We start from the raw sequence: 26900 nt of genomic DNA, 5'->3' as shown, positions 1-26900 counted from the left end.
CCCACTTTTTTGAATATTAATCACAGTCTTTGGCCAACTGTGCAAAGTTTGAGAACCCTACCATTAACAGTGTGTGCCAAATTTAATTCAAATCCGTTCAGCCATTGTTGCTTGATTGAGTATCAAACATACAAACTTTTGCATTTATAATATTTGTGAGATGCTATTGAGCTCCATCCAAGAGGCAGAAGTTGGGATTGGCAAATCAAAGTTTTTAGCAGGTGATCTATTCAAAGCACACGTGAACTGTCCAAAAAAAAAAAAAAAGTTCATACCCAGGGCTTCTTACCTGCCCACATAAACCCTGTGGCCCCTTAGGTTCACCGACCTACCCCCTTTTACCCTGCTACTTTTATGTAAAAGGTGCATGCTCTATCCACTTGCGCACCTTCTTTGAGCACACTCCTCCACGGCTGTGTACAGCAGCCGCTGCCGGGAGCTACCTTGGCATGCGCAAAACCATTCCCAATTAGTGCTTGCCCAGAACAATTCCAATATTTATATAAATTGGGAGACCGAAAAAAAAACATATCCTTAATGGTGTGCCACTTCACCAACATTATAGCCACATAGGTACAAAGATATATGCAAAAATATATAGACAAAAAATGTTTTTTTAAAGATGAACTTGAATCTTAATATACCAAAAAATGTGCAAACATGAAGTTCGCAGATCTTTAGAAAGGATTCATTTTTGTACACAACATCCCATGAACAAGTGCAAAAATACATATAATGAAATGCAATTGTTTAACCATTTCAGCCCGGTGGGATTTTTCACCTTATGCATCCGAGCAATTTTCACCTCCCATTAATTCGCTAATAACTTTATCACTACTTATCACAATTTATTGATCTATATCTTGTTTTTTCCGCCACTAATTGGGCTTTCTGTGGGTGGTACATTTTGCTGAGAGCCACTTTACTGTAAATGCTTTTTAACAGGATTAATAAGAAAAAAATGGAAAAAATTCATTATTTCTTAGTTTTTGGCCATTATAGCTTTAAAATAATCCATGCTACCATAATTAAAACCTATGTATTTTATTTGCCCGTATGTCTCGGTTATTATACCATTAAAATTTTGTCCCTATCACAATGTATGGCGCCAATATTTTATTTGGAAATAAAGGTGCATTGTTTCCGTTTTGCGTCCATCACTATTTACAAGCTTATAATTTGAAAAATGTTTGTAGTATACCCCCTTCAAATGCATATTTAAAAAGTTCAGACCCTTAGGTAACTATTTATGTCTTTTTTTTTTTTTTTTAATTGTAATTTTTTTTTGTCCATCAAAAATTTTATTTGGGGAATATTTTGGTGTGGGACATAAACACTTATTTTTTAATGTTGTTAGATGTGTAAATTTTAATGTATAAAATGTGTTGATGTAGTTTTACTATTTGGCCACAAGATGGCCACCTTCATTTTTGGTTTCCCTCCTTGTACTTCTCACTATGCGGAAGTACAAGGGGGATGCGTACATTTTTCCGGGCAGAAGAGCCGAAGCCTCACGGGGTGAAAGCTTCGGTTTTTCTGCGGGGGACAGGGATCGGTGATCGGGAACCATGTTCCCTTTCACTGATCCCAGGGCTACCGGGGGACAAAGCGGGGACACGGGGGAGCACCCGCGATCAGCTGAGCAGCCGCGCGGACGTGAGCTTCACGTCTGGGCAGCTGAAATGGTTAATAAGGCGACAACGTCGACTTGTTTCGGGCAGACCCTTCTTCAGGCCTTCACAAACAATTGTATATATCTGCCATATACAGGAAATAGTGGAAGGGATAATAAGATGAATCCATTCTGAAGATCTGCGAACTTCATGTTTTGCACATTTTTTGGTATGTTAAGATTCAAGCTCATCTTTAAAAAACACTTTTTGTCTCATCAAATGCTTTACTTTTGCACATATCCTTGTTCCTGTGTGGCCAGAACAATTCCAGCCATGGCTGCTATACACAGCCATTTGAGAGCATGTCTGAAGAGGGCGAGGACAGACATTGAAACCGATTCAACTAATCCATGCTATACAGAGAATTATAAGCTTGGCATTACTTCAGCCAGGGCAGAGATTTAGGAATATACTCATCTACAAAGAAAATCCATTCCACATGGCTCTTATAATATCTCATTTACAGTTTACAGCACATAATCTCCACTTCATTGTAAATGTTTTGCAAAATATTTTTCTCCGCGCTAGAACTTCAAATGCAGCGGAAATGGACACATCTAAGTTACGGTGTGTGCCTTTTAATTTACAAGGCCAGGCAGAGTGAAGGTCATTCTAGATTATTAGTGCACCTGCACTGTGATCACACACTTCAGAAGTGTTAAACGTGATTATAAAATATGGTTTCATAAGGAAAAATCTCGAGGGAAGGAGATTAAAGCGTTTGAAAGAGCTGCCAAGGCCCAGTTAATATTATGTATACATTACAGAGAAAATCTGGATTAACTCTCCTGCCCCTTGAGAGACACCTGCTTGGTGTGATTTTCGTATAATCTAACACAATAACATATACATGATCACAGGGCACTGACCACCGGCCATGAAGAACTGCCAATCATTGCAGCCATATGTTCACCGCAAGAACCTGAGCTGTCTGGGATACTCTTACAGTATACGTGAGGACAAAGCAGTGCTGAGCCATTACTCATTCTAATGCTCTGATTTTTCTTGCAGTGAAAGATACTGATTAACACATACTGTAATTCTGTCAGTGCATACAATATACCAGATGGCTGCATGCAAAGCTTTATTTTCTGAAAAAAAAAGACAGTTGTAATTTATTGCCATTTCTCCTCCTGATTAACACATTTGTCCTCGTATCCAGTGAGGAATCCTGTGCTAGGGAAACAAGCAACCAAGAAAGCAAAGTCATGCTCCACTCTGCTAGAAATCTGATTTAGAGATGTATCAGTCACCAATGTGCTATTCAATGTTATACAGAAATGCCTTGTTGTTTTAGTTTTCAACCAGATATTAACTTCCAAAACCCTGTGCCGCTTTGTTATCCCCCAAAATTGGCGACAAGCTGCTGGCGACAATCTCAAGAGAAAGGGGCATCCCTTGCAGGAGAGGCACTCCTGCAAAACACCTACTCCCAGCTCTGATTGGCTGCAGCGTCATGACCCCACAGGTTGTGGCCATCTTTGTTGTTGTTTTTTTTATATTGGAAGTTGGCAATTGTGGGATGCAGGAGTGGCGTTAATTGATGCTACCTGATTCGGCTACCCAGGGGTCATGACACTGCAGCTCTTGCTCTGTGGGTCTCAACAAAGAGCAGGAAGGCAGGGGAGTGGTGTGGGAGCAGTGGGGGAGGAGCTGAGCAGTGCAATCAGAGCTGGGGAAAGGGAATATGCAGGAGTGCCACTCCTGCAAGGACCGGCCTTTCCCCTTGAGATTGTCTCCAGCTTGTAGACAATTCAGTTGTCATCGGGGGGTGACATTGTGGCACGCGATGCAGGTCATGGAGTAGGAAACATGTCTCTGTCCCATCTGCCCCCCGCCTCCCCCTTCCCACCTGGCCAGTGACCACATTAAGGCTCGGTTCTCACTTGAGCCGGAATCTGACTGCCAGCAGGAGTGGCCCCAATGGTCAGTTTGCAGTCTGGATGGAGCCGGGGCTGATGAGTTGCCACCATGGGCTATATGGGAATTTTTTGTCTTCCATAAGAACCTATATGGGAAATACATCCGCTTGGCTGGAAAACTCACAGACTGTGTGAAAGTATGTTCCATTCTGCTTCCTGATTTGTTCTGTTCACACTGCGCCCCACAAGTGTGAACAGATACTATTTAGGGGCTTAGCTCAGCTTGCGCACGATCTCCTGCATTAGCTGGCCCCAGGACTTTACGCGTTAGGCGGTCCTGGGGCTGCCGCCGCGGCCACACCCATCGGCGTGACGCGGTCGGCAGGAGGTTAAAGCTATAATGGCCAAAAACTGATAAATAATGAATTTTTTCAATTTTTTTCTTATTAATCTTGTTAAAATGCATTTATAAAAAAATAATTCTTAGCAAAATGTACCACCCAAAGAAAGCCTAATTAGTGGCGGAAAAAACAAGATATAGATCAATAAATTGTGTTAAGTAGTGATAAAGTTATTAACGAATGAATGGGAGGTGAAAATTGCTCTGATGCATAAGGTGAAAAATCCCAGCGGGCTGAAATGGTTAACTACTTAAGGACCCTGGGATTACACCCCCCTAGTGACCAGGCTATTTTTTACAATTAAGGCCACTGCAGCTTTAAGGCCCCGCTGCAGGACCGTATAACTTAGCACACAAGTGATTCCCTCCCCCTTTCCTGCGCACCAACCGAGCTTTCTGTTGGTGGGCTGTGATCCCTGTTGGGATGTTTATTTTTATATAAATATTTTTTTTAAATAAAAATCCCCGCCCTCCCTCCCCCCACCAGCCAATCAGCATGATCAGCTGGCATAGGCTTTAGCCTATGACAGCAGATCGCTTCCCTGCCTCCGGAGGGGACAGCCGTGTCACACGGCTTTCCCCAGTACATCGCTGCCACAGATCGCAGCGCTGTAAACTGGCGGCGGTTTCGCCGTCTAACAGTTCCTAGCAGCGATTGCTGCTGGGAGACTGATGGCGGAGCGGAGCTCCGTCATTCAAGCGGGGATGCACGCACATTAGCACTCGATCCGATCCCCAGCAAAACCAGGACTGCACGCCAATTGGCGTTAGTCCCTGGGCTGCCGCCACGCTCACGCCAATTGGCGTGAGGCGGGCGTTTAGTGGTTAAAAGGAAATAAATATGGCAGCTTCCATATTCCTCTCACTTCAGTTGTCCTTTAAGCCTATTTACATATTTATATTTTATAAGGTATGTCATCTGGCCATCCCATTGGGTAAATAGGGATGCACTCTTACTTTGTTTTCATGTAACGCGACTGGAACACCTACAATCATATAACATATTTAAGAATGCTGATGAGCTGACATAATGCAACAGATGTCTTGCACTTTCACTGAGTATCTACTGTTAACTCATAAAGGATTGCATCCCTTTACTGGGCCATATCACGATTTCGCCTAGATGAAAATTTACTTTGGGCAATTGCGGGGATTGGTCTGCTCCCACAGCTTGAAGTGACAAAGTGTATTTCTTGAAAGTTCTTACCAGTTCCAGCACTAATTGCGGTTGAAAAACTTGACAGGAAGCCAGCTATGCTTTGATAAGATCTGTTCAGTGCAAAAAGAATTAAAACCTTTTTGGCTTGATAGCAGATATTGTATAGAAAATACAGTCCAGATTTCCTGGTTCTGCAAGGTCTCCAGTATTCCTAGCTGTTCATCTGTCTTGCATATGATATGTACACATTAAGTGCATAGCAGAAATGAAATTTTTGGAGTTTATTCCAACTCATCCTATTATGAAAGCACCACAAATGTGACAACTTCATTTAGACTTATCATCTAGCATTACGAAACAAATCTATCAGCTCTTATAAATATTCTTCCTCCTCTTTTCAAAGCATATTTAACCTCTTTCCGACCGCAACACGCCGACGGGCGTGGAAGCGGCGGCAGCCCCAGGACCGCCTAACACCGATCGGCGTAAGGTCCTTGGGGTGTGGTTTGCAGGCGATTGCATGCGCGCATCCCCGCTCTGATGGCTTTGCTCCACCTTCAGTCTCCCAGCGGCGATCGCCGCTGGGAGACTTTTAGACGGCGAAACCACCGTCTTTTATTGCTGTACAGTGCTGCGATCTAAGGCAGAGCTGTACTTCGGACAGCCGCGTGACATGGCTGTGCCCTCCATTGGCTCAAGGGTGATCCGCTGTCATGACAGCCGATCACAGTGATAGTCTGGCAGGGGAGGGCAGGGACACAGGGAAAATAAAAAAAATGCACTATTTTAATTAAAAATAAAACAAATATTTATAAAAAAAACATTGTGGGAGCGATCAGACCCCACCAACAGAAATCTCTGTTGGTGGGGAGAAGGGGGGGGGAGGTAATCACTTGTGTGCTGAGTTGTGCGGCCCTGCAGCGAGGCCTTAACCTCCTTGCCGGTTTTCCCGACCTGAGCTCGGGGTAGAAAAAACAAGCTATTAGCGGTGATCCCGAGCTCAGGTCGGGGTATGCATTGCAGAGCCTTACTTGTAGTTGTGGAGTCCCGCGCGCGATCTCGCTGCACAGCGGGACTCCAGCCTCTCTCCCCGGCAGTGTGGGGTCTTTCCCTGGCCGCCGGGATCCCCCATGTCCCCGCTATTCTTCCGGGGACCCGGCAGCCAGTTGGAGCAGCGCAGCCGTGGTGGTGGCAGCAGAGCGGTGGTGGCAGCGTGACGTCATCGGGGGCGGGGCTAATATTGAAAACGAACTTCTCTATATTAGAGAAATATAGAGAAGTTCATTTATATGTATATTAGCGCCATCTTGTGGACAAAGAGAAAACTGCAGCACAGGAGCCCAGGAAGGTACATTTTTTTTATTTTGCTGCAGATCTCACTGCCAGAATGATTTTTTTCAGGTTTTAGGGTCTGAAAGAGTGAAAAAAAAATTGCACCGCTTTTAGACCCTAAAATCTGGAAAGAATCAGACCGCCAAGGAGGTTAAAGCTGCAGTGGCCCTTTTTGTGAAAAATGGCCTGGTCTTTAGGGAGGTTTAACACTGCGGTCCTCAAGTGGTTAAGACAAAGGATGGGACACCATGTTTTTTTTACTGCACAACTCCCACACAACAACCTGTCTACTACTTTCTATAACAGCCTACTACTATTTTGTTAAAATGGGGCTTACATTAGTAAATAGTAATGCTAACATTTATATAACACTTTTATCGGTCGGACTCAAAATGCTTTAGAACTGCAGCCAGTATGGGTGTGCTCAGTAGGCCACTCGCGAGTGTTAAGGAGTCTTGCCCAAAGACTCCTTACTGAATAAGGAACTGGCTCAAACTCTGGTCTTCTGTGTCAAATGTGGTGTTTTTAGCCAATACAGTATTCAGCGTATACCACTGTAGCATTGAGGTTTTTCACATTGGTCAAGAACCGTAGTACTTGTTGACACCTGTGTGTTTTGTGTCTCAGCCAATGGGCTTGATTCACTAAGACAAATAGCATGCCTTATCAGAGATATCACGCCTTTTCAAAGTTAAAACGCCTTATCAGAGTAGCATAGCGAGCACTATGAACCCGCAGGGGCTCAGTGCTGGACGAGTGGAGCTCTCGTCTGCCAATTAGCAGACATAAGTTTGTAGCGCTCGCTATGCTACTCTGATAAGGCGTGTTAACGTTGATAAGGCATGCTATTTGTCTTAGTGAATCAAGCCCATTATGTTTTTTCATATTTTGATAATGCTTTATTTGCTTGGTAGGTACTGTGTTTGTAGAACATCCTCTATTTGGGGCAATTTCCAGCAGTTTACACTGCTTTGAATAGGTGCAAACCGGATGGTTTTTAGCATTTTCCAGTGAATCATTACAAATAGGGTTGTTTGATTTCTTTTAGTGCATATTATTGGCTTTACTTGCAAGAAGAGAAGAGTACCTTGTACTTCAGTAGGGGCATATTCTTCTAGCAGTCTCAGTAGGCAGACCTGGAGTACAAATGTAATTCTACTGTCTGTTGAATCCAAGATAAATCTTGCTACTTGGCACAAATCAATACAGAAAGATACAGGATCCCCAGTAAAGAGAGCCAAATGTATCCCCCCCCCCCCAGTATAGGTAGTCAGAGGAGCCCCCAGTATTAGGCAGCCAGATAAAGACCTCCATTAAAGGGTGCCACAACAGCCCCAGTATTAGTCAGATGTAGCCCTCCCACAAGTTTAGGTAACCAGATGTGACCCCAGTTAGCAATATGTAGCCCTCCCCAGTGTAGGTAGCCATAGAAGCAGTGGCGTAGGGATCACCATAGCAACCAAAGCAATTGCTATGGGGCCCGAATCCCTTAGCCTCCACTGGGGGGCCCGCCTGTCCTGCTGCCCATTCTCATTTTTGTGTGTGTGTGTTTTTAAATCATGAGCCCAGGCAGGGCCCATCCAGAATTGCCAGTCACTTCCACCCCCGGCCCTCTCCATTGCAGAGAGGCTGGCAGGTGGAATGGGACTATTTTTCCATCCGCTGCCTCTTTGCACATTCCTCCCGACACTTACTTCTGCCTGGCACAGAAGCCGGAACACAAAGAGCAGCGCTGGTTATGTGTCCGCCCCTCCTCTCAATGTTGCCTGTGGTCCCACACATAGCCACGCCCCTACACGGCTGTGCATGTAGCTCTGCCCCTTCCTGCCTGTATTCCCGGTCACAGAATCGGAAGAGCAGGCAGCGGGGCACACAGCGGCAGCATGAAGGGAATTTTAGAGAGGAACTGCGCACTGGAAGAGGAGTCTCCTGCAGGTGAAGTGAGTAAATGTTTTTTGTTTTGTTTTGTTTTTGTACAGTTGCAGCAGCAAGCAGGGCTATTGGGGGAACTAATGGGAAAGGGGTGAGAGGAGCCTGCTGAACCATTGCCACATTATGATTAATTTGTGGTAAACCGCTGCCCTCATTAGGATTAATTTCTGGTGAAACATTGCTGCATTATGATTATTTTCTGGTAAAAAATTGCTGCATTACGATTATCTTCTGGTGAAAGATTGCCGCATTATAATTATTTTCTTTATGAAAGATTGCTGCATTATGATTATTTTCTGGTTAAAGTTTGCCGAATTACGATTATTTTCTGGTGAGAGATTGCCGCATTACAATTATTTTTTGGTGAAACATTGCCACATTATGATTATTTTCTGGTGAAAAATTGCTGCATTATTATTATTTTCTGGTGAAAGATTTCCGCATCACAAATATTTTCTGGTTAAGGATTGCTGAATTACGATTATTCCACGGTCAAATGCTGCCGCAATACAATTATTTTCCAATGTCATTGGGGTGGGAGGTCTAGGAGTGGTGTGGGGATGGTGGGGTGGAAGGTCCTGGAAGGGTGTTTGGGTGAGAGTTCTGGAAGGGGTAGGAGATCCTAGAGGTGTGTTGGGTGGGGGGGGGGGGGGGGTATAAAAAAATTGTTATGGGACCCAGTCATTCTTAGCTCCCCCTGCCTTAAACCCCTCAATATTTAGTAGCCAGAGCCCCCAATCATGCAGAGCACAATGGAGTGAAGGGTGAATTGACTTACCTCTTTGAAGATCCTGTAATGGGTGGAACGCTCGCACTCCATTTTTCTGTTTGGCATCCGGCGATTTTCTTGCACTCCCACTGATTTTACTCAATTGCAGATGCAAGGTTGGGTTAAAATCAAATTGCACCACTGTGAAAAGGGCAGCACAATAACTATGCTAATTATGGAGCCCTTGCAATTGGCAAAACGTACGCTCTCCAATAATCTAATAGAAGCACATGCAGTGTAAACAGGCCCAAAGAGGACATTACTTAGTGCCTCATATAGTACAAGCACACTTCTGCTTTCAACTTTCACTTGGAAATTATTATTTTTAATTTGATTGGTTGCTATTACCAACTCCATATATGCACTGTTTTTGGCTCAGGGCACTTTGGACACTGCTGATATATTTTGTCATGTACAAAACTGATATGTATAAAGAAGGGCAGAGACAGAGCTATTCACAGTGTCACGGTCATGGTTTGTGGCCTCAGTTCCGGAGAGCAGTGTGTCATCACAGGGCTATATACAAAGAATGCATACAACTGCGAGCTCTGGAGCCTGGCTAGGCTGCTAATCTAGATGACAAACCTCAGAAAAAAAGGATTATTTCCAACTGATTCATGATATGTAACATCAAAGCTGAAAATAACACAGATACTTATTTTATTCTGGGGATAACAGACCGCATGCCAAGCTTTGTTTCCCTTCCAGTATGGCTCATCACCAAGAAAAAAATTACCTCAATGTGTGGGCTTGTGGATTCTTTCAGTAAACTATAATAACAATACTGTAATATTCCTATCTATTCACTTCAACAAAATACGTTTAACTGCTTACAGAGTTTGTCAAAACACTGAAATGTAAAATGAGGGCCCAGTCACATTTAGCCGATTAGTCGCTGGCGATCGCTAGCGCTTTTTAAAGAGCTAGTGCGATGTAACCTATATGGCAGTGATCTCACTGCCGCGATCTCCAGAGATTCGCAATTAGCATAAAAAGGAAACATGCTACATGCACCATTTTTTCGCGATTGCAATGTATTTCAATCGCGATAGCTCAAAAAAGGCGAAACTGTCCAGTGAAAAATACGCATTTATGGCATAAAAATAGCCAACGTAGAACGCTAGCATTTTGCGATTGCAAGTGTAAACGGGGCCTTTAGCCTGCTGGTAGAATGGCCTGCCTCTGGTCTAATATCCAGGGAGGCAGACCAGTAGTATAAATGAAATCACTGCAAACACCACTCAGAAGAATCGTGTTCTTTCCTGCAAGTATTTCATTTCTGTGACCTCTCAAATTTTCATTGATAATCATGTAAGACTGAGATCTTCTAACAACTTTAAAGTGGGCTGGGTCCAGCTGTTTTTGAAATGAGACTCAGACCTGATTTGAAAATTCTGTCTACCCCTGCCTCTCTTAGGCCCGGTTCACATTAGCGGTTGTTTGCCAAACGGACCGGATGACCTGACCGGATCCGGACCGGATCCGGATCGGAACCGTACGGTTCTGATCCGGATCCGATCCGGATCCGGTCAGGTTGCATCAGGTGGTAATCAGGATGCGATCCGGATCCGTTTGGCAAAGTAACGTAAAAAAAAAAAAAAAAAATGTTGGGGTCTGGGAGGTCAGCAGAAGGGGGACCTGTGGAATCAGGCCCTCTGCTGTTTAGCACTCACCTCCACCTCCGACATGCTGCCAACATCCTGCCAACACCTCCAGCTCGTGCTGCTCCACTCCAAAATGCTTGCCCATGTGTCCCCAGCCAATATCGCCGCAACAATCCGCATAGGAAGTGGGGTAGAACATCCGGATTTCTCAGCCAGTGTGTTGTGCGGCCTCCGGTTCCCATTTGTTTGTATTGGCCGGATGGTGCAGTCCGGCTCCGCCCCGGATACGGCTGCCGGAGGGGCCGGATGAAAAAATAGCGCATGTTGGAACAAAGGCCGGAGTCCGGATCCGGCCCGGATCCGGTCCGGCTCCGGTTCTGCAGAACGGACCCATGTGAACGGATGCATAGGCTTTAATTGCTATGCCGTGCGTCCGTTCCGTCCGTTCTGCAGGCGGTGCGGCTCCGGCACGGCGATTCCGGAGGGCCACCGCAAGTGTGAACCGGGCCTAACTAAGCTGCTCCCATAATACCATCACCAATGTCACGTGACTAGAGATGGTGACAATTGGAATATCGGGATCAGTTAGTGAGGTAGGACTGGCTAGGCATCATTTATGAATAGTGATGGTCATGTTTTAGGGGAACTCATTGAGAAGCATGTGATTTGTTTCATCAGCTGATAGATTTGCTGTCATCACATCCTGCTTTAGCATGTGACCATGACCAGCAAATCAGAGACTTACATATCTATCACCGGACCAAACTAATAACATGCTTCTTTATGAGTTCTCCTAGGCATGTTCATTTTAAAGGAAACTTGAAGTTTTAGGCTACTTGCACACCAAGACGTTGCGTTAGGTGCTACGTTAAGGTCGTATAACGTGCACCTAACGCAAGGCCTGGTGCTCTTCGATGTGGACGTCAGAGTGAGCCGCGTTGTGCAGCTCACTCTGGCGTCCGTGATGCCGTGATGCGTACTCTTGGACGCATGCGGCATCACGTGGTCCCGCCGGCCAATCGCCGCACAGAGCGGCCGCACCAGGAAGTAAACACTGCACGTCATAACGTGCAGTGAATATTAAATTAGCCATGTGCCTGGCCGCTCTCCGCTCCTCCCCAACCTGACTGCGCATGTGCAAACAGTCTAACGTGGCTTAAGCCGATGTAACGCCGTAGCATGCTGCACTTTCGGAAGAACGTGCAGCGTTACATGTAACGCAACGTGGGCAGTGTGAACAGCCCACTTGTGTTACATTGCTGTACGTTGGGGGAGCGTTACAGGCTGCACTAACGTGCGCCTGTAACGTCTTAGTGTGTAAGCAGCCTGTAGCTAGGTTCACACTATACTGGGACATTCTGACATGTCTGTTGAGTTTGTTTCAGTGAAAGAATACAAAGTCTTGAACAAAGTCATAGCCCAGGTGACTCAAAGAACTGGGGTCAGCTTATAAAAGATAAATGGTGTTTGTCTTAACATTGCACTAAAATTTAGTTATTTTGCTTGCTAAAATATCCTTTAACTTTAATATGAAAATGGAAACTGACACATTTTGATATGCCTAAAGATTGGTGGATATATTGGTTGGTTGGCAATTTATGTCTCAATAAGAAGTTTTTCATTTGCAATGCTTACTGCAATAAGAGTCCTGCCAAAAAGGTGATCTACAGATTCCTTCCATAACCTGAAGCAGAAAATTCAGCTCGAGGTCATTTTACATGCAGCTGGCATCTGCTTAAAAAAAAAAAGAACGGAAAATAAAAGATCAGTTCTTATAGTGCATTGCCTAGGCAGTCTTTGATGTTATCAGAGCAATACAGTCTCACCTGCATACTATTAGCATGCCACTTGCACTAGATACATACATTTTTTTCTGTTTTTATGAACACGAGAGTGGGCTATATAAAGGAATTATATGATGAAGAAAATACATAGACGTACTGATAGTACTTGGAGTTTAAATACATTCATATTATTCTTGGTCAAATTATTGTTTTTGTAAAAAAATTAAAATAAACTTGCTTGTGTCATTCTATCTACAACAGAAATTAAATATTGCTCAGAAAATTCACCCCAACACTAGAAAGGCATAAATCATTTTTTATGTATAGGTTGGTTACTACTCTACTCAGCTCAGTCAGTGCTAGCTGCTCTGTGATATGAAGCCAACCATCATGTCTTCTTAACGTGTACCCAAGGCGAGGTTCCCCATCCCGTCCTTCGCTCCCACTGCTAAGCTTGAAGATTTACAACAAGGGCTTTTTGAAATTAAATTCAAGGGTGCCCTCCTCTTCAGGCATGTGTGCAGCCATATTGCACCTGCAAGAGCATGACTGCCCCTGCACAGTAAGCCGAAGCCGCTCGTGCACAGGGTATTTTATTGTCCTTCAAAAGTAATGGTAGACATTTTGGTTGAAGGTGTCAATCAGCAACAGGTGTTCCAGTCAGGGATGGTTCTAGGCTTTTTGCTACCTGAGGCAAACTTGTGAGGATGCACCCCTCCCCCTTCCCCTTGATTTGGAATGATTGCACAGCATCCGACAATTTACTTGGCTTCATTTAATGTTCTCACATGACATGCTGCAGCTCAACACAATAGCACACTGGCTGGCTGTAAGTTTGTGACAAACTGCTCACCCTCATCTTCTCTAGTCAGGACAGCAGTGCCACCTCCTCCCTTCTATTGTGCACGACAAATGAAACACTGCTGCTCTCCTGCTTCCCTTCTCCTCACTCACTGTCAGACTCGTCACACAGCACAACAAGCTGCTTTTCCCTAATGATAATTCGTCACCTCACTCGCTCTACTCTCACTTCTCCTCCTAGTAGGATTGCATGCTGTAAATGGAAACACAGTACAGATGCCCCTGTAATCTCTGCAATTGATGCAAATGTTTCACCCTGCTTCATGTGAGAACCAGCCCTGGTTCCAGTCTACATAGAGAGTAAAGGGGAGTATGAGTGAGAGGCTTCATGCTGTGAGGAAGACAGGTGAGCAATAGCATTAGTCATTAGGGATCTGTCAGAGGACACCTGTACACACCCGATATGATCATGAATGAATGGATGATTATGTCAGGAGATGAAAACTGTAGTGTGTATAGTTCTGGTGTGTAGTGTGCAGTCTGTATGCTTGTCTTTTGTGCCAAGCATTACTCACCCTTTGTTGTGAAGTAAAAAGCAGTTATTCTGGATGATTCACTCTGCAGCTGCTGCACAGATCTGAGGGCACACAATAATGTTATTCCTATTGATTGGCAACGCATTTTCACTGAATGTGCATCTCTCTCACCTTCTGTCTTTTATGGACCAGCATGTGTTTCAAACACAACCATAAACTTAGTAGAAAGCTTCACCTTTTGCTATTAAATACCCGCTTTCCTCACCTCATGATAATAAAAAGAGGTTTGTATGGGAAACATCAGGTTTGCAGCTGATTTCTTTTTATTGGGCTATATTACTATTTTCAATACAATCTGCTTGTTCAAACTTCGGCAAGTGTAACCATATAGAAAATATAAACATTCAAGGTGAAAAAAATCAAAGGCACCTCTTTAATGTTTTCTTTTCCTACTGGAGACTGAGATGAGTGGAGCGGGGAGAACCTGGGAAGTCGCAGCATTGTCAATTATTGGCGGGATGTATGTCCATGTGGCCAAGGTCAGTGAAGTAAATATATATATTCAGACTTAGTTACTTGTAGTTCCTTCCTGGAGAAATTTCGCTGTTCCTATTGCATATTGGACTGGCGATTCCAGAAGTACTTCTAAAATTTAATGTATACTACCTTTGTTGTATGGGTAGACAATGCTTTTCATAACTTGGCGTATGGTCACAGAAACACTTCACCCTCTGAATATAGGAAAATAGCTGTGGGCCTTTGCTCCCATTCAGACATAAAAGGTGTGCAAAACGTCACAAGACAACTCCGAGATGTCAGGAGCTGATGTTGGGCAATGGAACCAAGTGCACAGACAGGTAGTACTCACTTGGCATCCAACAGAGCCATCTTAATTTATCAGACTGTGAAGTGTGATTTATCACTTTAGAGAACACATTTCCACCACTCCAGAGTTAAAACAAAACATCATGCTTTACACCACTCCAGCCATGGCTGCTTTTCGCACCTCTTTAGCTTCCTCCAATAGGAATCCAAGCCGCAAACCAGGAGTACTTCCTGGGTCACAGCTTGGCTGCCTATTAGAGGAAGCTAACAACAGCGGAGAGCGGCGGGGGGAGCCTGTCATGGAGGTAGAGGTGAGGAGCAGGCTAATTGACAGCCTCACATAAATAAAGCAGGCTAGCGACAAACAGATTGCCGCTAGCCTGGGGATCTTTTAAGGGGGGACAGCAGAGCGCAGGGAGGGCTGGCAGCGGCAATACAATGACTCAGAGGCATGTTATTGTGCACACGACATGCCTCTGGGTCCAATTAGGATTACAATATGCCACCTCCGGTTTTCTTTAACTATGTGCCTTGCACATAATGTTAACTGACTTCTTTATATACATTGGCCACCATGATGGCAGTCTTGTCTGCCATCATCGTGGCCAATGTATATAAAGAAGTCAGTTAACATTATGTGCAAGGCACATAGTTAAAGAAAACCGGAGGTGGCATATTGTAATCCTAATTGTAATCCTCTGTGGTGCCCCAAGAGGTTCTCAGCTGAGGAAAGCCCTTGAATGTGTGTACTACGTGAATTGTCTTTACAAATGGAAAGGCTATAGTGTAAATACAGGCCATATGAACTTTCCTGCAGAGGGTATAACAAAGCTTTCTACAAGATGTGAAGGAACTAGTGGCTACCACATAGGCTTTGTGAGTTGTATTAATGGTAATTTGTATTCATGGTACATTAGCTATTTATAAAGGAGCACATTAATTAATAGGGAGATTATCTACTGTCTCTCATAAAACAAAAACCAAGGCGATACCGAGAGTCCAATATAGCGTAGACCTGACTCCACACAGGTTAAGAAGTCGCTCTCTGTAGTGTTGAAAAAGGGAAAGACACCCATCCACCTAGAGTGGATCTCAATATATGTATACAAAAGAACAGAAGCAGCAGTACAGGATAAAATGCAATAAAAATTAGTTGCTTTAAAAAAAGGAGTAAGTGGTGAATTTGTCTCTAAGAAGGTAGGCTCAAAACAACTTTTAGGGCCCTATTCCACTACACGCGGTGTGGTACAATGATCACACCACACCCAAACTGCAGTCAGTGTTAGTCAATGGAACCATTTCCACCTACGCAAATTTCCAATCGAGATGCGGTGTGGTGCAGATACATTTATGGATAGCATGCTGCAGTTTTCCGCAGTTGGCATCTGGGTAGCATAGAGATTGTATTGAGCCCCACTGTATCAAATCCTGGTGCAACCTGAAGTGCCTGCAGGGGTATGTGCAATGCGGCCAGTGGAAAAGGGTTCTCATCTCCCTTTCAAATAAATCTCTAAGTGTGACGCGTTTCATGGGAAAACTCAATTCCTCAGGCGAAGGAAGTGCGCTTCGTCCTGTCTCCTGCCTCCATCCCCGCTAGCCACTTGTGTGACCTTCTGGCAAGTACATAGTCACATAACGTACATGCCCCTGTGTCATGGAGAACAGGGGCTCTGGGGAGGATGGATATAGGAAAGGAAGAAACACTGGCAGACTGGTGAGTGTGCTCCACAGCCAACACTCTGCAGGGACCCCAGGGGAGCACTGTTTTAAATAGGGAGACCTCGGGGATTCAACAGGATTTTAAACAGGACTCATAGGGCACTTCAGAATAATCCAATTTTGTTTTCAGCCATTTTTAACTGATTTGGAGGTGTGTTTTTAGATAATTACTATTTTTGGAGGAACTATGCCTTATGAGACAAAACTTTTTGAAACTGACCAGTATATTTGACCTGAGAGTGTTCTGAGATTTTATTGTTCCCTGCACTGACTCAAGGTAGTCCGTACCAGTTGCAACAGAGCAGCCCTGAAACAAAGCCTCCTTCTTGTTTCACAGTAGGTATAATGTTCTTTTCTCTGCAGCTTTGTAGCTTTAGTACCTGTTAACAGTGCAATTTTACTGGAAAGAAGGCCACATGCCTCCCTATAGCCCATTATCAGTCATACTTGGCAGTTGGAAACATCCATTATTTCCCACAATGAAACAAGGTTCACTGACAGGAAACTGGTGCTGATCTGTTGTGGTATGCGGAACACAAAGTCCTGACCTGCATGATAATTCCCGACTAATGGATGCATTTCCCATGGAAGTCTTAATTCATGAAAATTTAGTGCGAGGTATTGAGAGGAGCGCCAGTAAAAATTACGTGCGTACGCTATGTATGGGTCCCTCTGCGTAGCATGCACTGTTAAGGGGTCAATATCTTGCGATAGTGCAGTACCACGACCGTGATACTTGACTAGCGTGGCCACTACTATGTTAATTGATGTAGTAGCGACCATGCTAGTCAAATGTAGCAGTCGCAATACTGCACTTACAACATACTGACCTCTAACAGGCGTACCTTAACAGCGCATGCTACGCAGAGGGGACCGCACATAGCATGCACACTTAAGTTTAACCCACACTCCTCTCATTACCTCGCGCTAATGTTAATATTAATTAAGTTTTTTGACTCAAGCCCTATGTTTGAAAGGAAACACATTTCCTCCGGACTCCAATTGGACTGTAAAGAATACTGTCTGATCTGGCTGGCCGTTAAGAGATCCGACTTAAGTATAGACCAATCCTAAAATCCTCAAGGGCAAGTGGGGGTCCCAGAAAGGGATTTCTCTGTCTGTATTGTACTCTTGTCTGAAGCTTCTCTTGTTGTCAGTTAAAAAGGAGCAGACCATGATGCAGGTCTACATAAGCAATCATAAATTAAGAAGCTTGAATGCATATGAACAGGCTGCAGATAGGCAAATTTATCATTAACCACTTCCCTGCCCTGGTCATTTTCACAGTTTAGCTCAGCTCTGATTTATTTGGCAATACCTTTATCAATAATTATTACAACTAAATGATCTATGTATTGTTTTTTTTCAGGACAAATTAGGCTTTTTGTGGCTATTTGTTTTTAGTAATTACTTTATTTTCTATGCATTTTAAAAGGAAAAAAGTGAAAAAATACACAATGTATCCACTTTCATACGTTGAAAATTTAATGTAAAAAGTTCTATTGTGCATTAAACCCACATATTGTATTTGTCTATCCCTCCTGTTTATTTAAACAGTCCATTTGTTTTGATAATGTATTGGATGTAACAATTAATGTATTCAGTCTGCTACTGTCTGCTCCTGGAATGTGTATTTTATGCTGGGTTTACACCATACAATTTTCTGTTAAGCCCAATCTACACGATACGATTCTTTGTACGATTCGATTACGATCCGATTAAATCCGACATGTCCGATTGGGATTTGATTCAATTCGATTTGCCATTGCAAAACAATGGCAAATTGAATTGAATCCTGATCGGACATGTTGTATTTAATCGGATCGTAAATAGAATCGTAATCGAATCGTACAAAGAATCGTATCGTTAGATTTACCTGCCAGATAGATAAAGTTCAACATGTTGGAAATGTATCTATCTTACGATCTATCTGCCAAGCAATTAGGCATTGTTCTACTCAGCAGGAGATAAACAGAAGACAATGCACCAGAGATAATGACCATTCTCTACAGAAAATAATCTAATTATGCATTCTAACAGAAAAATCTAACAGAAAATTGAATGGTGTAAACCCAGCATTAAGGTGGCCATACACTGGCCCGATTCCCGGCCGTTTCGACAGCAGATTCGATCCTGGGATTTCCTCCCGAAATCGGATCGGTCCGTCGATCGCGCCGTGCGGGAAATTACCCTCGATCGCCCGCGGGTAAAGTGCGCGTCGCTAGCGGCGGCCGATCCGATGAAAAATACATTACCTGATGCGGGCTCCCGGGCGTCTTCTCCGCATCTTCTCAGCGCTGCACCCGCTCCATCCCGGCGCTTCCTGGGTCACTGCAGTGACCCAGGAAGTTCAAATAGAGGGCGCTCTATTTGAACTTCCTGGTCACGGAGTGACACAGGAAGCGCCGAGATGGAGCAAGAACACAGCGGTGCAGCGTGGAGAAGATGCCCGGGAGCCAGCGTCAGGTAATGTATGCGCGGGGGGAGGACAGGCGGCAGGAGCAGCTGAACAGATTGTGATCGGTTTCAGGCTGAAATCGATTCACAATCTGTTTGCAGTAAAGGCAGCCATACGATCCCTATCTGATCAGATTCGATCAGATAGGGATCTGTCAGCTGGTCGATCTGATGGCACATCGACCAGTGTATGGCTGCCTTTAAGGTGGCCATACACTGGCCCGATTCGCGGTCGTTTCGACAGCAGATTAGATCCTGGGATCGAATCTGCTGCCAATCGTTCGCGGTAAACGCACCCGCCGATCTGATTTCCTCCCGAAATCGGATCGGTCCGTCGATCGCGCCGTGCGGGAAATTACCCTCGATCGCCCGCGGGTAGGGAGCGCGTCGCTAGCGGCGGCCGATCCGATCAGGTATACATTACCTGAAGCTGGCTCCCGGGCATCTTCTCCGCGCTGCACGGCTCTGTTCCGGCTCCATCCCGGCGCTTCCTGTGTCACTCCGTGACCAGGAAGTTCAAATAGAGGGCGCTCTATTTGAACTTCCTGGTCACGGAGTGACACAGGAAGCGCCGGGATGGAGCCGGAACAGAGCCGTGCAGCGCGGAGAAGATGCCCGGGAGTCGGCATCAGGTAATGTATACGGGGGGGGAGGGGGACAGGCGGCAGGAGTAGCTCAACAGATTGTGATCGGTTTCAGTCTGAAATCAATTCACAATCTGTTTGCAGTAAAGGCAGCCATACGATCCCTCTCTGATCAGATTCAATCAGATAGGATCTGTCAGCTGGTCGATCTAATGGCAAATCGACCAGTGTATGGCTACCTTTACAGTAGTTTATGAATTAACTCTGCTATTGAATTCCCTGGGAGGAGGAGAGGGGTTTATTGTCATTACTTTACAACTCTGTAATGATGTTATCAAGTCAGAGATAAATAATCAGTGTTATCTAAGATTTTGTAGGGAGGAGAGTGTATACTTATTTTCATGTCATAGGGACAGGAAGTGGTTAAACAAAGTAATGTTCTGTATGTGTCCTCCGATTGCAGAGCAATACCACAGAGGCATCACCTTCAATGCAAACTTCACTAGGATTTATGGGGTGACTGTTACATCCCACCTATATTTATGTTTTTTCTATATTGCACAATGCATAGACATAGGGAAACACACCAAGAAAGACAACACCAAAAACGTAAAAAGTCCCAAAAATAATTTTATCTGAAAACAATGTACAGTTATTAATATTGCACTTTTTTTGTACAAGAAACCCTAATAAATATAAACAAAAGCTATACATACATAGACATTTTTATATTATTATTCATAACAATAATAACAATATGATGTATCTTAGCAACACACTTTGCACACAGAACATCCTTTATGAAGTGGCTGTATCATATGCATTTATGCTATAAAATAGGTAAAAGAGGGAGATCTTTTCAGTGGTTTGAGGCACAACACCTTTGTAATAAGGGGTAGATTTTCTAAGACTATCCTAAGCTTAAAGGAGTTATCAGACAATTATTACTAAAATAAGTGCTACTTACCCGGGGCTTCGTCCAGCCCCAAGCTCCCAGCATGTCCCTCGCCGCAGCTCTCCCCGCAGCCGTGCGTTGCCTCTCTCTCCCGGTCCGCGCTGATGATGTCAGCACAACCCGGAGGTCTGCGCCTGCGCAGTATGCCCCGGTCCACGTGTCAGTGATTTACAGCGCCGCTCGTGCAGGCGCAGTACAGGCCGACCTCCGGGTCGGCCTGACGTCATCAGCGCGGACCGGGAGGCAGTGCGGGGAGAGCTGCAGCGAGGGACATGCTGGGAGCTTGGGGCTGGACGAAGCCCCGGTAAGTAGCACTTATTTTAGTAATAATTGCCTGATAGCTCCTTTAAGAACTTATGAGAACATAAATGATCCAGCAAACCTGTTCGGGAATTTCTGTTATTAGCCGGCTAAGATTTGCACCCACAGTAAGAATGTATGTCCAATAAATCCTGGATGTGTGCACAATGAAGAGACCGCAGAGTGAGATGGGCCTTAGCATCGGGGGTTCCGTCAGATCCATGGACTTGTGTATTAGCTCGTACACACAGCAAACAAATCCACACTATTGTCATCTGATGTTGGTCTGGTGGACGACAATCAGGCGTGTGTACAGGTGGCAAACAACAGGCGGTTTTGCCCGATCCATCTGGCGGATCAATTCACATGACTGTTGCGCTGATATTGTGCAGTTGGCCACGTGTGTACAAGTCGTTTGAGCGATGTGCGCTTGTTTTGAATGCGGCCATGCTGTGCAGTCTGTCATTTTACTTGCGTGTGCAGTATGTAAAGGAGTTGGTCATTCAGTTGGTTGGTGTGCGGAAAATACAAGTCGTGTTAGTGGTTTGTCGGGGTGCCGGTCATTTTGTGGAATTGGTTGTGCACTTTGTTGGACGTGAGTATGAGCCTTTACTGGAAAAATCTCTATTTATGTTGCAGGTATCATATACACCTGCTGGCTTCATGCATTTTAGATAGGGATCTCTTTTATTTTTGTTAAATCCTGGACAAACTGGGCATATTGAAGAAACATTCTTGATTTACATGTATGCACAAGTCTGCAATCACACAGCAACCAATACACAAATCTTCCCTCCATACTTACTGTATAGACTAGGCAAAGGGTAAACATTTTTACAAGCTAATGTAAGCAGACAAGCAGACAATAAAAACAACAATAAATTCCAGGCTTTTTGGATTACTTGTGTTCTCAAGCTCAGAAAAACTCCTCAACATATTGAGTGTTTTGAAGAGATAAAACAACTATAGAAACTGTATAGGTGCATATGGCGGTGGGTAGGCCCTAGGGCTGGGAGATGAGGCTTGTGGCATGAGCGTACTGATGCAAGGGGAGATTCTAGTAACCGGTGCTCTTCTAGGGCTGAGATAAGTGAGGTCACCTGAAGACTCTCCAGAGAACACTCTGAGAGACAGCCAGTGCATGTACATCATCACTTTACTTTACAAACTCTGAAAAACATAAATGTGACACTGTTGCAAGTTATTGCATTTGTTACTGACCTCTAAAATAACTTGCTATAGGGATTTCACACAACAGTACTGTATATTACCCTAGAATATCTTCACATATCTACTCCTTAGGGAGGGACATAAGGATGTCTGTAATAGCTTATGTGTCTCCCTGTACTGTACACAAATGTGGGGCAGCATGATATATTCAATGAATAGGTGCCCAGAGAGCTCCCATGGTTTTCTCTTGTAAAATGTTCTGTTGGCGGAGATCCATGGCTATAATTACTAAGTTATTCCAAGGATTTTATCTGATTGCCATGTGGAGTTAGGAATTGGTCCAAGCCTTGTAAGGGTTTTTCACCTTCCTCTGGATCAACTAGGATATGTGAGGGGGCAGGCTAGTGTTGTATCTTATTTTCTGGTTGAGCGAGATGGACTTCTTTCAACCCAAATAACTACTATATTTCTTATGTCTGCATAGGAAATCAGGACTATAATAAATGTAAGATTACTAATGACCAAAATTTGAAGCGATGATCAAATTTTGTATTTAGTTTCATATCTTCAGGTTCCTAGTTTCATATCTTCAGGTTCCTAGTTTTATCTGTGCTTCGTTGAGGTGATTTCCTCTCATGTCTATTGCTTCATGACCCTGTCATAAGGATAGGAAGCTAATTTTCTCTCAGCAGGGATACAGACAGCAATAAAAAAACGCAGAGGCGTTCTAACCCTTTCTCACGCACAAAAAAGTGTTTGAAGACATTCTGGCTAACTTCTTTTACTGGTTGACCCAGTCACCGTTGCAGGAGGGAAAGCAAAAGCGCTCCAACCAGAACCCAGACACCAATAAAAGCATAACAGATGTTATAACTCTGTTCCACTCCATCCAAAACTACAATAAAAAAATTTAACTTTTTACACTTTCACTTTTTATTACATAGCAGTGAAAATTAGAACTTTAGTAAGGAGGGGAAAATGGCTTCAGTTTCATTAAGCAAGGTTGGATTTATGCTAAGGAAGGCATTAACTCTAAATCACAAAAACTACCAAACCAGGTTTAATTTGGTTTCAGCCACGATGGAAAAGAAACCTATGACTACAATGTGAAAAGACAATTTGCCAAGAATTCTGATTGTATTTGGCATTTTGAAAAGTATTCATATGTCTGGCTGCAAGCAAAGAAAATTTTCACCTTGTAAGTTACACATTTGCTAATTTTAGATGCCATAAAAAATGTTATTCGATATAATTTTAACTGCATCTTAATGAGCTTCTAGATGGGGTGCCAGTTTTTTTTTCTTGCCCATTTTTGCTGCCGTCTCTAACGGGGGCCCTCAAACACTGCATGTTCCAGATATTTAACACTGGAAAAAACGTGCTTTAATTACAAGGGGATTTTAAGTGCTTAAAATTGTTGGCAGAGAGAAGTAGAAGTCTTTTCAATGTGTTAACTGGCATTTGCTTGGTTGAATTAGCTTCATGGAACAAAAATGTTTAGTGGTGAAAAACCTCAGAGCAACACAGGCAGCGTAAGTAGCTTTTTTTTTAATGTTAGCCTAACCTGGTGAATGTTTACAGACTCGCTACTCCCTGAGTCCTACATGCCTTGAGGATGTGCCATAGAGAGTGCCCTATTGCAACCAAAGATTTCTTTACTGCGGTCACATTATTTGGGAGGTCATTTCTAAATGGTTGTCTTACTTCACCAGTTTGTTGTCATTTCTCTGGGTGCTGTAATGAGTATGAGGTGGATGCAAAGTGAGAGGTTCCCTCAAGTTTACTATATTAACAAGACTGGCAGTTATGTCTTCAGGTAAGAAGTTCTCCAAAAAGTCCAGTAAAAATAAAATGACTTTGAAGAAAAGAGGTCATCTGTAAGACAGCATCATTAGCAGCTTTCAATCTGTCTCACTCCTGTACCAAAACAGGGCTCCTGTAAATCATAGCAAGTTCCATGTGATTATATTCCTGCTCTGCATTGGAGCAGAGGTCAGTGTATGACAAAGACAATGGCATGGCTAAATTTGCATAGTATCAATTATTAAAATGTTTTAAATCAAAGCTGAATTCCCACCTGGTATACTAGATATGCCCTGTACAGGTTATCCAACTTGCTTTTGCCCCAAAGTAATGTGAAATCACAAGTCCCCCTAGCCCAGAGTACAGCACTGGCGGAGGTTGCCGTTTGTCTAAAACCTAGTGAGAAAAATCTTTCTCCTCAGCTTTATTGGGCGTGTTCAGCCCAATCAACTGCAATTGGTATTCAAAGAACCACGTGGGCAGCTTCCACTGCAGTTATAAGGTTTTGTGGCATGCAACTGATAAGTTCCCAGACAGAGTGTAACACAGTCTATTAACCCTCTCTGTTATCAGACAGTTGTTCGTTCATAGTAGTTCTTATAGTGTAGATATTCTTACAGAACAGAGGTGAACTTTTGAAAGAATCCTGCTAAGTCAACAGTCAGCACAGACTATATTACATCAAAAGGACTGACCAAAAGTGAACTTAGGAAAATTGCATTAAACTAAATCCATCGTGTAAGAGTTCACTTGCCACACGCATGTCACTTTACTTCTAGTACAGTATGTGGTCATTAACTCAACAGCTCAAAGTTTAGGATTAGTGGACAAGCACTGCCGGCCCAGTGGCTTTACCATGTACACGTAACAAAGTGCTATTTTATGAGAACCCTTTCCAAGTATTCCTCAAGGTTGCCTTTCCCACTGAAATTATTTTGTTTGGATCTGCACATTTTCATTTGCTTAATCATTTTCAAGCAACATACTCATAAAGTGCCTGTAAGATAAAGGTGGCTACTGCTTGTTAGAAAAAGCATCACATTAGTAGCCACCATTTCCTTACATCTACGGTTTGGATGCACTCTAGAACAACACAAGCCATTGTGAGGTACAACATGCCCGTAACCCTTGTCCTCGTGAACATAACGGTGCAGCTTTCATATCTGTGCGAGAAACGGGCTCGCAAGACCGCAATGCAATTTGGATCACACAACATAGTCTTTCATATTTGGTGCTGTAGAATCCAGGAGATGATTTGTCACAGCTCTCCTTTCCTGTAGTATGCATCGGTGTGCAACAATCGGTGTGTCATAGTGGGTATGGCAGAGATAGCACAATAACACAAGTAGACTGGAAAATGAAAAGAAAAATACATATACATCCAAAAATGTCCATCTTGCCTCCACCCTGACATTTGGTGTCCCGACAAATCCCTTTTTTTCCTATGTTGCTTTTATAATCCTTGCTAGTCTGCACAATCCTCATTGTCCATGGTGCAGCCAATAAGGATCTGTGCGCGGTGTCCTTGGCTTACAATTAAGCTTATTTCCCAAGTGCGGCGCATGTGAAACATGCAAGTCAGCTATTCACGGCATGGCATCTTCCAGCAGAAATGGAAGACATCTTTTTGTCAAGTCCTTTTCAAGGGCCAGACGGCACAAAAATAAATATACTCACAGGATCATCACAAGCCTGTAAAACAGCTCTTTCATTTTTTTCACATCTCCTTCCTTAGCTAAAGCAAAGTCAGGCTTCTGAATGGGTGATCATGCCTTCTGATTTAATCATCAGGCTTTTCCACAAGTCCCACAGCAGCGAGATTTGAACTGCGCAAGCTGGCAAAGCTTAAGCTGTTTCACTTTTTCACAGTACCGTGTAGTGTCTCTGCAATCAGCTAGAAAAAGGGAACAAGGAAACACAGAGTGTCACGTCAGGTCAGATCTACTCTTCTGAAAAACATTTCACATGCTCATCTTAAAATTATTCAAAAAAAATATGTTATTGTTGCATCTGGTGACAATATGGACTTTTTCTTCTGAATCTTTGGCAGCCTTTCTTAACTGTGAAATTTATATGGCAACAGGAAAATAGCCGTACTTCCAATAAAAAGGATGTCCGAATGCAAACGTTTTATAGGGTTTACACTTCAGTTTGGCTGTTGCTATAGAAACTTTAGGGCTGATTTAGTAATGTTCTCTTGGACACAAACCCACTGAAGAACACGAGAGCCTCTAAACCTGGACCTGGATTCATTAAAAATTGACTGCTGTTCTGCAGGAAATGGTGCAACCTTCAGTTGGGTCATATTAGCAGTGACAGATTTTTTAAAATTGCTAATTAAATAATATTTTAGCGACCTTTGTTGAATGTAAGCTAGCGGAGGGTTACAATATTTATAGCAGACACTTATTATTAAATCCAGACCAGGTTTGAAGGAAAACATTTGTTTCCCAACGATATCTAGCTCAGGAGAACCTTATTAGTGTAGCTCTTGGAGAAATGTAATCATTTTAACAGGATGTCATAATTAAGTTTATTCCCAGTAAAGTACTGATTCGTCACTTGGTTGATATGAACTTAGCTATCTGATATAGGGATGCAAATAATCTCCCCATTGTACAGGTGACACATATGTAATGACCACCATATTCTGTTTGACTTAGTAGTAGACACACCAAAAGGTATGATCTTATAAAAGTCATAGACAACCATAACATTATTTGTACCCTAGAGTTCCCCATAGTAAGCTAAACATATTCTCATTGCCAGACACCAGTCCCTGCAAAAGGTCTGGACCTTAATTTCATGAAAAACACCATAATTTATAATGATAAAAACAAGGAACAACAAGAGCCCCAATAGTGTAATATGTACTGGTAAATGGTTACTAGATAGAGTAAATATTAATACTCACAAAACAGGGTTACCATTAGGCAACCACTGTAAAGGCAGGTGGGGAGATTTTCCTGACCCCACTCAGGAATAAGAAGTCGCTCTCTGTAGATGAGAAAAAAGGGGGTTCAACCCTCCACCCAGGGTGGACTCAATATTATGCAGGAGAACAGAGGCGTCAAAAGGATAAAAGGAAGCTAAATGAGCTTAAAAACCAAATTCTTGGTAAATAGAGGAGGTAGTGGTGGACTTACCTCCTCCAAGTAGACACACAACGACTGTAGTAAAGACAGTCAATATATTTTTATTTATGAACTCCAAATATGCAACGCGTTTCGCAGGT

General features: G+C 43.4%; 1 protein-coding gene across 6 annotated transcripts in view; it reads right to left on the bottom strand.

Moving 5' to 3' along the window:
* ADAMTSL1 (ADAMTS like 1) overlaps positions 1-26900 on the bottom strand; it is a 529495-nt gene that overhangs the window by 59625 nt on the left and 442970 nt on the right. For 3 of the 6 annotated variants that reach the window (XM_068234383.1, XM_068234385.1, XM_068234384.1), the window contains one exon: positions 20716-25559. The exons of 1 other annotated variant lie outside the window; for it this stretch is intronic. In XM_068234383.1, the coding sequence (XP_068090484.1) occupies positions 25453-25559 (107 nt within the window). In that variant the 3' untranslated portion in view covers positions 20716-25452. Of the gene's footprint in view, positions 1-20715; positions 25560-26900 lie in introns of those variants that run through there. 2 more of the 6 variants (XR_011020539.1, XM_068234386.1) reach the window with 2 other exon arrangements.

This window comes from Hyperolius riggenbachi, chromosome 1 (genome assembly GCF_040937935.1).
Source record: "Hyperolius riggenbachi isolate aHypRig1 chromosome 1, aHypRig1.pri, whole genome shotgun sequence".
NCBI lineage: Eukaryota > Metazoa > Chordata > Amphibia > Anura > Hyperoliidae > Hyperolius > Hyperolius riggenbachi.
The sequence above is the reverse complement of the archived record's forward strand: the minus strand, read 5'-3'. Positions and strand labels throughout refer to the sequence as shown.